The sequence below is a fragment of the Antennarius striatus genome, chromosome 19, assembly GCF_040054535.1.
Source record: "Antennarius striatus isolate MH-2024 chromosome 19, ASM4005453v1, whole genome shotgun sequence".
NCBI classification, from domain to species: Eukaryota; Metazoa; Chordata; class Actinopteri; order Lophiiformes; family Antennariidae; genus Antennarius; species Antennarius striatus.
In genome coordinates this window covers 15283378-15299044 of record NC_090794.1, presented here as the reverse complement: position 1 = coordinate 15299044, position 15667 = coordinate 15283378, and the positions used below count along the sequence as shown (strand labels likewise).

The following is a 15667-nucleotide window of genomic DNA, read 5'->3' as shown; positions in this document are numbered from 1 at the left end:
ACACACACACACACACACACACACACACACACACACACACACACACACACACACACACACACACACACACACACACACACACACACACACACACACACACACACACACACACGGGGCCTGTGAGCAAGCAGATGAGAGGTAGAGCAGCGGGTAGCTCCGTCATGTTGGGCCTGCAATGAGCATCTTATAAAGCACACCTTGGTAGTGCTCAGGAAGTGAACTGGCACCTTTCCACTGCCATTTAACACTCCAAATTTTTTTTCCCCACATGGGTCTTAAACATATATGGGTCTTGAACCCATGTGGGAAAGACTTAGTGGGCTGAGCTAACACCGCCCCATTTTTTCAACAATTTCAGACACAGGCACTTTTTTGTGTGTGCATAATCACAAAGCCAAATATCCTTAAGGTCACACCCATGTAAAAACATTTGCCCTTTATGTGAGCGCAGTTAGCCATCTTACGCTACTATTGGAAAGCAAGAATATTACATGGAATTAAATTATAACGTGGTAAAAAACTATAATTTTAAATTGTTGAGTTGAGACAATAAGCCATTTTACCTATTTAAAACTGCACATAATAATGAATGAAAACCTGTTGCTTTAATGAGTTTACAGTAGCCACAATAAGTGCTTTAAGTGGTAAAATTGGACTTGTCCAGCATATTGATATATTTTAAGAGCTGAAGTTAAAAAAATGAAGTCTGAAAAATTATCCAGAACCTTGCAAATATCCATTACCACAACAAAGAAAGAATTTCTGCCATACACAGCATTATTGAAGGTCAAAGTATAACATGCATGCATGCAGCACAGCTGTAACATTCAGGGAGGCAATCCCTTAATGCAGACTTTCATTAACTAGCTACACTGTTCTCTATATTGGCAGGATGCAGATATGTGTAAGGTACTTCTAGCTTTGAATTTCTCTCTGCAATTTCTTCACCAAGGTAAGACAATTCAGCTTGAAATTCTTGCATCATCCTTTTGATTGCAGGGTCATCAAATCTTTCTTCAGGGTACATACCCAGGGGAACCTGCAAAAAATAAAATAGTGCAGCAGTAAGTCTGTCTGGCATTTTGATTGGTGTAAAATTTTTCAAAAGTAATTTGAAGATGGAAATCATCTGATTGAATATGTGTGTCCATGAATACTTTACTTACTGCATCACTGTATGTCTCTGAGAGTAATAAAACCACGGCTGCAAAGGCAGCTGTCTCTCCAACATTTGGTAACGTGTCCAGAACTGTTGTGGTGCTTGACTGACCCTTAGTGTTTGGAGCAGGTTTGACAAGCAGGAGCGGGCCATTTGGTACCCAGGAGTAGTAGTCAAACTATATTGTACAAAAGGAACATGTAACAAAAAGGTTTTTTTATTTTCATGTACTAGATGAGATGACAGTGGCAACTGACACCTCTCAAACCACCAATCCATAACCCACGATGTGGGCCATGCTGGACTTGAACTGGTCACCCTCTGATTGCAAGTTTGTGTGGACCTTAGTCCACAGACTAAGTAAACCCCGCTTAACACCACGAAAAAAACTAACTCAGAGAGAAATTACTAAGTACGTAAGAGTTGATGCATGGGCTCACTTTGTCCTCAGCAATCATGAAGGAAGAAAAGTCACACACTTCATTTAGCACCAGCCTTAACTCTAAAATAAATGCAACAAAATAACAACATATTGTCTTACACTTACAATATTAGAACATACCAATATTTCTTGTACTCTCACTTGTCCACTGCAGGAATGTTACGAATGATGAATCATTCTATAGCTGTCAAATCTTAAAGACATTTGAAGTGTTTGATTAATGATCATTCTTATTTATTGCCTTACCTGCCCACTATTTACTGCAGCATGTTGAGCTGACACGGTAAAGATCATCATTGTGATGAACTTGACCAGTTCCTGGACAGTATGGAAATTTGATGGAAACCCTGTTGGTAACATGTTCCTCATTAGTTGATCTTTTGTATGCCATGTTTGCTGGAAAATTTTCTATCAACTATACTACATGCTAACTGTTTCAAAAATAAATTAGTTTATATACCTGAGTCTTTGTTTCCCAAGAAGCCATGAGTAAATATCTCACTGATCCATTTTTGCAGCTCATTGTCTCTACAGACCTCACTGTCTGAGGGATAGAAGTACTCCACTACTCCCTTCACAAAGCTGAGAAACATATCAATTTGAGTACATACTTTAAATAATTACATCCTCATAATATGAAAGTGGCACCAGACAATTACATACCTTCTCAGAGACACAGTTCATAATACAAGATTAAAAACTATGACTGAGAAAATAGAATCTCTAAATTGTTCCTTTTTGAGACAATCAAACTGACATGTACGCTGACATCTGATTTCAGAGAGCTTGTTAAGGCCAATAACCTAATAAAACCTGGTAACGTAACATAATAACTGGCCAATAACGGAGTAATTTATTACTAACTCTAACCTTAACCCTTGATTATTACAGCAGGAAAATGTTATCAGCCAGTTATTACATTATTGGCCTATTACATTTCAAAGACAGGTGAATGTATTACGTTATCAGCTATTGTTACATAACTGACTTCTTCATGGCTGGATAAAAAAATTACTTGCAGTGTTATTTATTAACACAATATGATAACATATAAAGTACTTAAACATAAAAACTAATTTGTTTTATTTTATGTTTAAAAATTGTAACATATTGTTTTACTGCATTTGACGTTGTTACAGTGTACTAAATGTACTAAATTTGTTTCCTGCACTCCATGTACTTAGAAACAAAAAACAAACAAACTGGAAAATCAATTAAGAATATACAGGACTATGGTGTAAGCTTAATGTGCATATGTGTATTACACGTGTAATGCACTGGAACATGGATCTAAAATACAGGTTTGACATGAAGATCATGACTTGAAAACATGGTATTTGTAACTTAATCCATTGCTAAATAGATAAACTGTCATAATTTTTATTTCAAGGTACCTGTTGATTATTTTCCACAGTTTCAGTCCATCATCTCTGTAGTAGAAGTTGGGGATTGACTCCAGTCCCCGTGCAGCAATGTTCTCTGGTAGACAGAGTGAGCTGTAGGTCATCTCAGCGAGAGACCTCCTCATGAGCTCTAGTATCCCATCATATCCAAGTGAACTCTAATGAGCAATAATAAACAACAGAAAAGTCCCTCCATGTCAGTTTTTCAATTTTAAGGGAAAATCAATTTAAATACCGAAACATAATTGTGAAACACTGCAATATCATTTAGATTCTCATAATATTAAATAAAACATTTTAGTAAGCCATACTGTGCTCAGAGCTCCATCAGGTTTAAACAGAGTTGCCCGGCCTCCAATGTTTATGGGGAGAGTGTAGCGGAAGTTTGGAAATAACAGCTGTACAGATAGAGAATATTAAAGCCAAATAAAATAAGTCTTTTCAATGAACAGATTTTAACAAATAACCAGTGTTGATCACAAATTAACATATCCAAACAACAGCCAGGTTTTTAAAAAAAGGCTACATCTTTATCAATATTTACAATTTGACTCCAACAATAACTGCATGCAATCCACAGTAAAGAGATACTATATCAGGGCATCCTGGTGGACTGAGAGTTTGAGGTGCTATGCAAAATTCAATATGCTCTTTTGAGTTGAGGAGCAGACTTTTACTTCTTGCTTTTTAATCCCTCATTCATCTAATTTTCTGTCTTTTATTAGTGACGCTAATAAAGACATAAAGCTCCTCAAAAACCACTGAAAACCCCAATCAAAAAAAAGTTCTATGGATCTGTTTAGATCCAAGTAATAGAAACAAAGATCACCAGCAAATTGGTGTAATTTTACCTTGTAGAGAGGATGAATCTCAGACAAACAGCGGAAAGAAGCAACAGTGTAGACCTCAGCAAGAAAATGAGTGTTCAGTAGGTGATGAACTGCTTCATGATCCAAACTATCTGCATTTTTAAAAAACAGCTTGGCAAGTAACCAGTCTGTCTCCAGGTCACTGGGCAGAAATATGGGGTTCTCCTTTGTAGGTTGTTGATTCAACTACAATGTGGGAAAAACACATTTCATTTTAAATAGGTAGGGATTATGAAAACATATTAACCTCTGTTTGTTGCTCTTTTTTTTGCATTATGGTTTCTATTGTATACACTGTATTTATCAGTGAAATACCTGTATTGCTATCGGCATTAGTTTCTGTTCTGGGTTTAAGTAAAACAAACATAGCCCAGAAGCCATGTGCAGACGTTCACCATTATAGAGTCTAGCTGGAATTCCATCCATCTTCTTCTGGTCACAGATGAAAATATGACCTTTCTGAAATGGAAAAATAGAGTTACAAGCTGTTTAAGACGTTCAGAGGAATTGCAGATTTGTGAAAAACTCAATAACGTCTACTTCTGCTCCATAGAAATTAGTTTTGTGCTGTTTGCCTTGGTAGAAACAAATGAGATGTTTCTCAAAGCAAAGACTATTGTTCATGTAAGGCCACTCAACTTCCATACCTCAATTTCCCCCTGAAGAGAGGTTCCCTCGCCCAAGAATGGCTTCACCATCTCCTCTGTGACCGGAAAGTTTGAGGGAAGCTTTGAGCAGCGCTTGATCACGTTGGGGTTGATTCCATTCAGGAACTGATACCCATAAAAATCATCTTCCTTCCAATGCTCTGAGACATACTCTGAAAAATAGCAATTTGTAAGCATGGTGTATCCAAATTGTCTCACATTTTCAGGTTTAAAGGGAATGTTGCAGAACATGGTAACTTAATGCATGTCATCAAATCTGTCTATTTTGTTTCGATAATACTTTTTAGTTGATAGTCCATTGATTTCAGAGATAGCAGTCAGAATGTCCACAACAGATAAAGATATCATGATATCATACAATCGCTGGCCGTAGGGTTCTTGTTTGAGCTTAGTGGCAAAAGAAATGAAAAGTGATGGTGGTCTGGAGCAGTGGTCCCTAACCCCTGGGCCGCAGACCGGTACCGGTCCGTGGGTCATTTGGTACCAGGCTGCACATAAAGAAAAAATAATTTACATTACTTACGTTTTATTTATTTTGGAGTGACAGGTTACCAGTCATTACCACTAAATTAAGCGCCCACAACTGCGCCAGTGTTCTGGATTAAAGTCAAGGCAGATTAACCCGAGATGGCCAAAAAAGTATCAAAAACCCTGTCTCCATTTCCAACCTCCTGTCTTTGTGAAGGGGGATTTTCTGCAGTGACCAAAAACAAAAACCAACTGCGGAGTAGACCGGACGTCCAGAACACACTTCAGGTGTCATTGTCTCCCGTTACCTCTAGATCAGCAGTCCCCAACCACTAATTGTCATTGTTGTAATTATTATTATTTGATGGACTTGTTCACCCTTTTATTGGAAATGATCAGTATTTCTCCTACATTGAATGCACTGATTGTATATCGCTGAGTTTCAAAATACACCTCATCAGTGCAGTCACTTCAGTCGAGTTTTTAATAAAATTATGTCTGTTGTTTAGAGATGTTGATTATCAATTTAGGAAAAAAATAGTGTTTATTGTCTGTTCATGTCTGCATTTTACATAAAACCACTGCAGATGATTTATTATTAGACTACAGCTGTCCTGGCGTCATTAATGATTATTGACCAAATGAAGGTCGGTCTATCAAAATATTGTCTTAGAGGAAACCGGTCCGTGGCGCAAAAAAGGTTAGGGACCGCTGGTCTTGAGAATATGGTCAGGTACAGACAGATAAAGTATTTTGTGTTGACCATGTTTGAGACTTCAGCCCAGTTTACACAAAAGCTTGGGTGAAAACAGAGATAATTATCCTTTTCTCTTGAAACAGTTCTGCTTCCACGAAATCTGACAAAATCTTACAACCAACACAAATGGTTAAGACTGTCACAATCCGCTCCTGGTTTTCCCCTCATCCGCCCAGCTCTACCTGCCTTCTACTCCCACCTCATCAGTGCAACTGCCTTCACCTGTGTTTCCTCACCTGATTATCACCTGCCTGTTCAGTACATATACCCTCCCATTCCTCTCAGTCTCTGCCAGATTGTCTTTGTGTCATGCATAGCTCTCTCGCGTTGATCTCCGGACTGCTTCCTCGGTTACGACCCTGCCTGTCTTCAACCAGTCTTCCTCGTCTCTGTCCCGGTAAACTGACCAGCCTTCTGTCCTTGACTACTCTGCCTGCTCGTTCCTTGTCTGATACCTGTCAGCTGGGATTCCTGTTTACGGAGACTGTTTTTCTGGAATATTGCTGCCATTCTGTGCGAACCTCAGAATAAACTGTTGGACTATTCCTGCTCTGGTCTCAGTCTGTGCTGTACGTGGGTCCTACCTCTGACCTGTTACAAAGACGTCTTCTGATGCAAGTCCCCTGTGTGGGTTGTCACTGCCCCAAGTGCACCTGCTACAACGTAAACCACAATGGCTTAGACCTTCCACATCTGTTTTGGTAACCCTTAGTGCTTCTCAAACTTTTCATGTTCCTTGTTCCTGATGTTGTCAGCTGGTATCACCGTATAATCCCTGACAAAAGTTGTTGTGCTTATCCAAGTTGTAGGTACAATAACTTGACTTGTAGTTGATCAACTGGAATCAGAAATAACTTGTGTAACAAGTAAAGGCCTCTAGATCACAGTTCTTGTAGCAAAATGCAGTGTTGCATCATTTGTTGAGATTTATCATTTAATTGGGACAGAAAGGTCAGATTGTGCTTTGACAAAAGTCTTGATGTGTCTTTAAATCATTCAAACAGTCATAGATTACAGCTTCACCTGTGACAAATGCAGTAATTAAAACATTCAAAACTATGAAAAAATATAGAACCCTAGCATACCAGACGATCATGGCCCACAGCTTGGAAAACGTATGGACAATGGAAAAACGGCAGAAGGTTGATTTGCAGCAGAAGTATTTGGAATCTGAACTGACCCAAGATTCACTCAGAAAAAAGTCAAGATTGGTGAAGGAAAAATCATGGTTTTGGGTTTCATCTTGAATGGAGTTTGAAAGATCTACAGAGTGTATGGAAACATTAACAGCTTGAATAATCAACAAAATTTTGTTGCCTGTTACATTTTAAACCATGAGAGAGGACAAATTATCCAGCAGGACGGCACTCCTTCTCATGTTTCATGCTCCAAATCAAAGCTCCAAACGGCAAAGAAGGTCAAGGTTCTCCAGGATTGGTCAGCTCAGTCATGAGACATAAACGCTATTGAGCATGTCTGGGTAAGAAAAAGGAAGAGACTTGAAACTATGGAAACTAAAGGATTCTGTTGAAGTCTGGGATTGCTGCAAGAAGGCTTTCTTTGCCAGTTCAGATGACTTCATTACTAAGGTATTTGAGTCAATGCCAAGACATAAATGCAGTCCTCCAAGCTCATTGGCGTCATGCATGATATTAATTATTTTTCCCAAGGCACCAGGACTTTAAGTTCTGATGTCATTGTAGCATGCTTGTCTATTCAAAGTAAAGTACAATTTCTATTGAACATGATTTATTGTCCAACGAGACTTTTGTCTAAGCAAAATGTGACCTTGCAGTCCTAATTAAATTATTAAAACCATTGATATGAGACTTTATTTTGGAATATGAACTATAATTACTGTGTCTGATTCCAGTTGATCATCTACAAGTCAAGTTCTTATGTTTTGTTCCTCCAGCTTGGATAAGTGAAGTGACTTTTGTCAGGGACTGCATCTATCACTAATGCCCACTTCTGTTGGTTAGTCAGCAACTCTTTGTCAGTCCGTAAGTCTTACTTTAGCTGAGCCCTATAGTTTTCTATCACATTTGGCAGTATTTCCTATCAAGATTTGATTACTTGTGATATTCAAGTCTAAATGGGCCTTTACTTGTGCTGCCATGATTAGTGCCTTTAGGCTATAAGAGCAGCATTTTCCATTCATTTCTAGGTCTCCTTGAAATCAGCCACTTCCTCAATGGTATGTGCCATATTAGTTCTTATCCCTCAATATTGTTTGTTCCTCTTCATCCTCACTCATCAGGTTCCTGCTCTCTGAGGTATTCACTTAGTAGGTTGTGCTGTGCGGTCATTGTTTTAATGTAAGCTTGGATTTTTGGTGTTTCATCCTGTAGTATGGCCCTGATGCCTAATAATCCTGGGACTTCACATTTCTACTTAGTGTATAAACACAGGGTGCTGGGCTTGGGGTAAAACCCTCCGTGCACGGTGAGGAGTTGTGTTGTCTTCATAAATGTAGCTTCTATCTCATCCTTTGGCCAGCTTGTTGTGTCCCCAGGTAAGTGACAGACTTACATCTGGCCGACCAGTGCTCACATGTACATTGTTGCCCTTGTCGACAGTAGAGCGGGTTCAGCAGGGGCACCCCGCATCAAAGTGTGGTGCACTATTTATTCTGACACCTTTCTGTGAGAACCAGCATTAACTTCTTCAGCAGTTAGGGCTGCAATATCTATTCTGTTGGTTTGGACCATATGGGCCAGCCTTTCCTCCCTTCATGCATCAGTGGACCTTGCCCCCACATAAACTCTATATATCTTCACTTACTGCCAAACGTATCCCACTTGCTAACAGCTGGTATGATAAAGAGATTTACAAATGTTATTTACTTAAACTGTAAGTGGTTTTGATGTTATTGCTGTGTACCTAGAAGAATTGATCTGTGTGGAATGCAAATGGGGGGTTACAACAAATATCAAATATTGATTTGGTTTTTGGTTTAGACAATGTTTAATTACTGTGTGTGTGTGTGTGTGTGTGTGTGTGTGTGTCTGTGTGTGTGTGTGCGTGCATGTGTGTGTGTCTGTGTGTGTCTCCGTGTGTGTGAGGTTGCTTATATACCTGATATTGTTGTCTTTTGAAACCAGAAGATTTTTTTCATGTCTTCGATGTTTTCCCATCTTTCAGCGGAGCCAAGCAGCCCTTTAATCATGAGTTCAATTCCACTGAAGAAAACAAGGTTAACATAAAGAAAATGAAAGCAAGATTCAACCACAGTAATAATAATTCTCATATGTACATTTTGCCTCAGAACAGGACAACAATGGAACCCCTAGGTGCATCTATTTAGACATACGCCATCTTCTTTGAATTAAGAATTTCAGATCTTCTGGCAATAGAGAGGCGAATTTCGGAAGGCAGTTCAGACACATCATTGAAAGTGCTGATGTTACATACACCCTCAGCTAGAGTTTTCCATCTATAAACATAAACAAACCAAACAAGAAGGCATTGTTACTGAAAAATAGACATTTCTTCTCAGAACCTCTGAGACTCCAATGTTAATTCAGATCTCAAACTGTAAAGTACACATACAGGAACTTACTGATATAAGCTCTTTTTATCTGTCAGCTCCTTACGACGATGTTCAATTAAAAAGGGAAAAACTTCTTCAAAGTCTTTTGTGGCTGGATCACAGAAGAAACAAGAACACATTCTATCACAAATTGTCAATAGTGGGTAAATAAAATGGCATCTCAAATAACTATAAACATGATTAGGTTGATGTGAAGCAGACCTCTCCCTCCTCTCAGCTCCACCAGCTCTCCCCTGGAGATCCATCTGTAACAGGGGAAAAGGACCCTGTCCCCCTCTGGAGTCATCACCACTACTTTGCTGAAGTACCACTCATCCTCTGAGAGAAGTAAGAAAGGATCTTTCTCCACCTTGACCAGGAGTAGTTTCCCCAGAGGCAAACTGGTTTTAATGGTGTAGGTGCCTGTCTTGTAATAAGAATTAACATAAATATAAGCAAAGAATAAGCAATGTTTGCTTAAAAGGTTGTTTTAAGTGATGTGTCTGTGGCAGATTACTGAATGAAGGCAAAATTATATAATTAGACTTCTACAGTGTATGATAAATCCAAAAAAGAGACAATAACAGACAGGTGGTACAGAGTAAAAAAGCTTGAGCCATGTGAGGACAGTCAACACAGTTGAGCAAGTTGAGCAAAGACTTTGTGAGGAACCAAAAGGGGAACACAAATGTCATGAACACAGGAAAAGGAAAAAGACCACATGGCAATAACTCTGCTGCAAAATACAACTTGAAATATTCAACACACCATCGAGGCCCATTACAGTCTCATTAGAGAATCATTAATATGGAGAAAAAGTTGTTTTAAATTGTATTCAGCTAAATTTTGACTTGTGTCAAAGAAACTGACAACACTCAGTCCATGAAGGTCAAACTTGGTTCAACTTACTGCTCCAGTTGTAAAGTCAAGACCATAGTTATCCAACTCAGTTTTGTCGCTCTGGCCTTGACTTCCATATAAGGTGATGTAGATGTGATCCCATGTTCCAGCATTTCTCATGTTACCTGTGGTCACCTCTAACTTGTACTCAGTCATGGTCACACAAATGTTGAAAAGAACTATAAGAAAAATAATAGTTTCACATGAATTATTGCTTGAAAGCAACCAAAAATGACACTGCATGTACATTTCTCTTGACTTGCCTTGGATAGATTTTCCTCCTCTGTAGTGTGAGGCTTGCTGTCTACTTGTTTCTCTACCACAGTCGTAGATTCTTTGACACCACCTTATATAAGTAAGGAGACCTTATGTAAGTAAGTTGTTTTTCTGGTTCTTAATAATAGGCTGTGGGTGTGGTGATTTATGTGCTGTAGGTGCTGCTCTGTGTTCAAACTTCTTCTTTTCCTTTCGGCTTTTCCCTTTCCCATCTAGCCCTGTCCTTTGCATCCTCTTCTCTCACACCAACTACCTTCATGTCCTCCCTCATGACATCCATAAACCGCCTCTTTGGTCTTCCTCTAGGCCTCCTGCCTGGCAGTTCAAAACTCAGCATCCTTCTACCAATATATTCACTATCTCTCCTCTGGACATGTCCAAACCATCTCAGTCTGGCCTCTCTGACTTTATCTCCAAAACCTCGAACATGTGCTGTCCCTCTAATGTACTCATTCCTGATCCTATCCTTCCTGGTCACTCCCAGAAAGAACCTCAGCATCTTCATCTCTGCTACCTCCAGCTCTGTCTCCTGTCTTTTCTTCAGTGACACTGTCTCTAGACCAAACAACATCACTGGTCTCACCACAGTTTTGTACACCTTTCCTTTCATTTTAGCTGAAACTCTTCTATCACACATCACACCAGACACTTTCCTCCACCCGTTCCATCCTGCCTGTACATGCTTCTTCACCTCTTTTCCACACTCTCCATTGCTCTGGACTGTTGACCCTAATTACTTAAAATCCTCCACATTCTTGATCTCTTCTCCCTATAACCTCAGTCTTCCACTTGGGTCCCTCTCATTCACACACATGTACTCTGTCTTACTGTGGCTAACCTTCATTCCTCTCCTTTTCCAGGACAAACCTCCACCTCTCTAGCTTCTCCTCCACCTCTTCCCTGCTCTCGCTGCAGATCACAATGTCATCTGCAAACATCATAGTCCATGGAGATTCCTGTCTAACCTCATCTGTCAGCCTGTCCATCACCATAGCGACCAAGAAGGGGCTCAGAGCTGATCCCTGATGCAGTCCCACCTCCACCTTGAACTCCTCTGTCACACCTACAGCACACCTCACCACTGTCTTACAGTTTTCATACATGTCCTGCACTGCTCTAACATACTTCTCTGCCACTCCAGACTTCTTCATACAATACCACAGTTCCTCTCTGGGCACCCTGTCATAAGCTTTCTCCAGATCTTCAAAAACACAATGCAGCTCCCTCTGGCCTTCTCTGGACTTCTCTATCAACAACCTCAAAGCAAATACTGCATCTGTAGTACTCTTTTTTTGGCATGAAACCATACTGCTGCTCACACTCTTTCCATCTTCCCATCTGTAAGATAAGCTAAAATTTAAATGAAGTATATGTGTGTTTCTAAAGTGTCATAATCTACCTTAGAAGTGCTGCACCCGAATGTACTAACAAACACATCCTGTTCCAGTTAATCACCTACTGCAGACAGCTACAACCTTGATGACGATTAGAATGTTCCAACATAGATAACCACAAGTTAACTCCCGACATGTAGAAAAACATCTTATTGCTCTTGACCTTGTGTGTGATCTAAACTGTTACGACGCCTGCGCGCGTCTTTATCTAACCCTGCTCTATCCATTTTTAATAAAAGAAAGCAGCCGGGTGGGACAGAGTCAGAGTCTACTTCGAATTGCACCAAGTCAAGTGCATCTCTTCTGTGTCTCTCCCTGCTGCAGCTGGTAAAACTTTAAAACCTCTCTGGGTGCCTTTGTCTGATGACCCTGGTCTAGCCTAGAACAGTTTTTGAGTGAGTGTTCGAGATTTAGACCCAACAACCATCACACTACTGGCACCTGTCAATAGACTTCCATCCCTATCCTTAATCACCCTAACCTGCTGCACGTCCTTCCCATCTCTGTCTCTCTGTCTTGCCAACCGGTATAGAATCAGTCTCTCCCTCCTTACTGTCCAACCTAGCATACAAGTCATCATAAGCCCCTTGTTTGGCCTTTGCTACCTCTACCTTCACCTTACGCTGCATCTCCCTGTACTCCTGTCTACTCTCCTCAATCCTTTCAGTGTCCCACTTCTTCTTAGCTAACCCTATTTCTCTGTATACACTCCTGTACCTCCTCATTCCACCACCAAGTCTCCTTATCTACTTTCCTTCCAGATGACACACCAAGTACTCTCTTACCTGTCTCCCTGATCACATTAGCTGTAGTTGTCCAGTCATCTGGAAGCACCTCCTGACCACCCAGAGCCTGTCTTAACTCCTTCCTAAAAGTCATGCAACACTCTTCCTTTTTCAGCTTCCACCATTTCGTCTTCTGCTCTGCCTTTGCCCTCTTGATCTTCCTCACCACCAGAGTCATCCTACACACCACCATCCTATGCTGTTTGGCTACACTCTCACCTACCACTACTTTGCAGTCACTGATCTCCTTCAGATTACACCGTCTACACAAGATGTAGTCTACCTGTGTGCTCCTACCGCCACTCTTATAGGTCACCCTATGTTCCTGCCTCTTCTGGAAGAAAGTATTCACTACAGCCATTTCCATCCTTTTTCAAAGTCAACCACCATCTGTCCTTCTGCGTTCCTCTCCTGGATACCAAACCTGCCAATCACATCCTCATTACCTCTGTTTCCTGCACCAACATGTCCATTGAAGTCTGCTCCAATGACAACTCTCTCACTTGTAGGCATGCTCTGCATCACTTCATCAAAGTTCGACCAGAATTTCTCCTTCTCCTCCAGCTCACATCCTACCTGTGGAGCATACCCGCTAACAACATTGAACATCACACCTTCCATTTCTAGCTTCAGACTCATCACTCTATCCGACACTCTTTTTACCTCCAGGACATTCCTAACAAACTCCTCCTTCAAGATAACTCCTACTCCATTTCTCTTCCCATCTATACCATGATAGAACAACTTGAACCCTGCTCCTAAACTTCTAGCCTTGCTACCTTTCCACCTGGTCTCCTGTACACACAGTATGTCTACCTTCCTTCTCTGCATCATGTCAACCAACTCTCTACCTTTTCCTGTCATAGTTCCAACATTCAACGTCCCTACTCTTAGTCCTATACTCTTAGTGTTCCTCGTCTCTTTCTTCGAGCAAAGGCACTTTCCTCCTCTCCTTCTTCGACCAACAGTAAACCAATTTCCACCAGCGCCCTGTAGGTCAACAGTGCCGATGGCAGTCGTTGTTAACCCGGGCCTCGACCGATCCGGTATGGAAGTCATAGGTTTGATTCGCATCTTTGATTTGGCAAAAGTTTTACGCCGGATGCCCTTCCTGACGCCACCCTCTGTATTTATCCGGGCTTGGGACAGGCACAATAAGACACTGGCTTGTGTCCTCTTGCTCCCATGAAGGGCTTAAATCCATCGCCAGACCAAGGTGAACTCTCCATGGTGTGTCAACCCGATCTTAAAGTTTATTATTGTTTAAAATCTTTACCATCAATTTATACATGCTTTTCCCATTACTGTCACTGAGGCAGATCGGGTCTGACATGGAGTCATTAGAGCAAGAAGATTTTTAAAACAACGTTTATCCATAAAAGTCAAAACACAACTAAGTCAAGTTGACACAAAATCCAAAAGAGATTCACGCAAACAGGAACTCACATTTCAAAACCAAATAATATGTAGGAACATAAGCAGAAGAAGAAAAAGATTTGACTTTTAAAATCATGGTTATTCATAAAAGTGTGCAAAGATGCACGCCTGTTGGACTGAATGGACGATTTAAAACAACAATGCACCAAAATAAAATAATTGATATTGATTTGTGACATGCAATGTATGACAGTGTGCTGCAATGAGAGAGATGTTGTTGATTTAGGGAACGGGAACCTTACAAGCCAATGGCTTCTACCCGTCAACCCTTTTTTTTTCTTTTCGGATGTTGTTGCTGATGTTCCAACATTCAATAACATGTCTGGAAAGAAGAAAAATAAATAAATTAAAAATGAAAAATATGAAAAAGTCAAAATACAGGATAGTCAAGTTGACACAGGAGAAAGAGAGGCGGGGGGGATTTGATTTTTAAAATCACGTTCATTCATAAAAGCCAAATTACAAATTACTCACGTTGTCACTAAAAAAAAAATCACGCAAAAAGGAATTCACATCTCAAAAACAAACGATGGTAGGATTTTCAACAGCACTGTGTGTTCCCTGAACAAAGAAAATGACTAGAGAAAGAGAGAGAAGAAACACATGGAGGCAAATTAGGAAGAAGCATACTTTATAATAATAACAGCCTTTCACAGAGCACATGCACTGAGAAAAACCACAGTAAATTTATGTCAGTTGGGATAAAAAATGTTTCTGTCTTTTCCAATACTCCAGGATGTTCTCCACCTTCCAATATTTGCATCGACTGTAGACTGAAGTCCATAAAATGTGAGAAAACAGGGGAGGTCCATTGCATTTTGTTGCCACTTTTATTTCAAATCCAAGGCAAACCCGTGAACCCTTTCCTGAATCAGTCAGGTGGTATGACCTGCTATAGAGGCAGGACTTGATGCCTACTTTACAAAAATCCTGCTAAGCTTCTTGACTCAAGCTTTCAAGTTGAAAAGTAAGAACACATCACTACAGATAAGTGGATAATGCTCTTATCTCTCAAGCCACAGCTTTCTCAGTTTGATCCTTCATAGGAAAATGTGTGTATTGCTATCAAAAGTAAGTGTCGTTTGGATCTTATTATGTAACGTGTAAAATGATGGGTCGTCTTTGTTTTTTAATGGGTGAGACAAAGTTTCATGCAGAAGCATGTTCCTGGTGGTGAGATTGTCTTTCACATCTCGTTCTCTGCTCCTCTATACTTCACATGCACTTATTACTAGCAGAGGCACAAACTGTAGTTCCCTCTTGAGTAGTGATATTATTGTGTATGTATTATGAGTGTATTGCTTTTGTCACAAACAAGTACAGCTAATGTATGGCAGAGTGATCAAGGATATTCATATACACCAATGAAGAATGACTGGATGTAAACTTTTATCCATTTGCATGTGAACAAAGAAGAGAAATCACATCTATAGGGGCGGCAGTGGCTCAGTGGTAAAGCGGGCGGTAGAGCGGGTCGTCCTATGATTTAAGATCGGCGGTTCGATTCCAGCTCCCGCCCCCCCAAAAATACCTGGAGGTGAGCTGACAGTGGGAGGTGTCAGCTCATCTCTGGAGCA

General features: G+C 40.3%; 1 protein-coding gene across 1 annotated transcript; it reads right to left on the bottom strand.

Moving 5' to 3' along the window:
* Positions 1–859: 859 nt before the first annotated feature.
* LOC137613511 (hydroperoxide isomerase ALOXE3-like) lies at positions 860–10354 on the bottom strand. Its single transcript, XM_068342794.1, has 14 exons — positions 10208–10354; positions 9521–9725; positions 9329–9410; positions 9080–9202; positions 8845–8948; positions 4521–4693; positions 4189–4332; positions 3856–4059; positions 3316–3402; positions 2996–3162; positions 2062–2183; positions 1848–1948; positions 1167–1337; positions 860–1039 (listed from the first exon to the last, which is right to left on the bottom strand). Exons 1-14 carry the CDS (start codon positions 10352–10354, stop codon positions 860–862), a joined length of 2010 nt encoding a protein of 669 aa, XP_068198895.1.
* Between the last annotated feature and the right edge of the window lie 5313 nt (positions 10355–15667).

Coding starts and splice junctions, on each gene's coding strand:
- LOC137613511 (XM_068342794.1), bottom strand. CDS start 10,354: ATGACTGAGTACAAGTTAGAGGTGACCACAGGTAACATGAGAAATGCT. Junction 9,411..9,520: donor GGAGCTGAGAGGAGGGAGAG/GTCTGCTTCACA, acceptor TCTGTGATCCAG/CCACAAAAGACTTTGAAGAA. Junction 2,184..2,995: donor CTGTGGAAAATAATCAACAG/GTACCTTGAAAT, acceptor TATGTTTCTCAG/CTTTGTGAAGGGAGTAGTGG.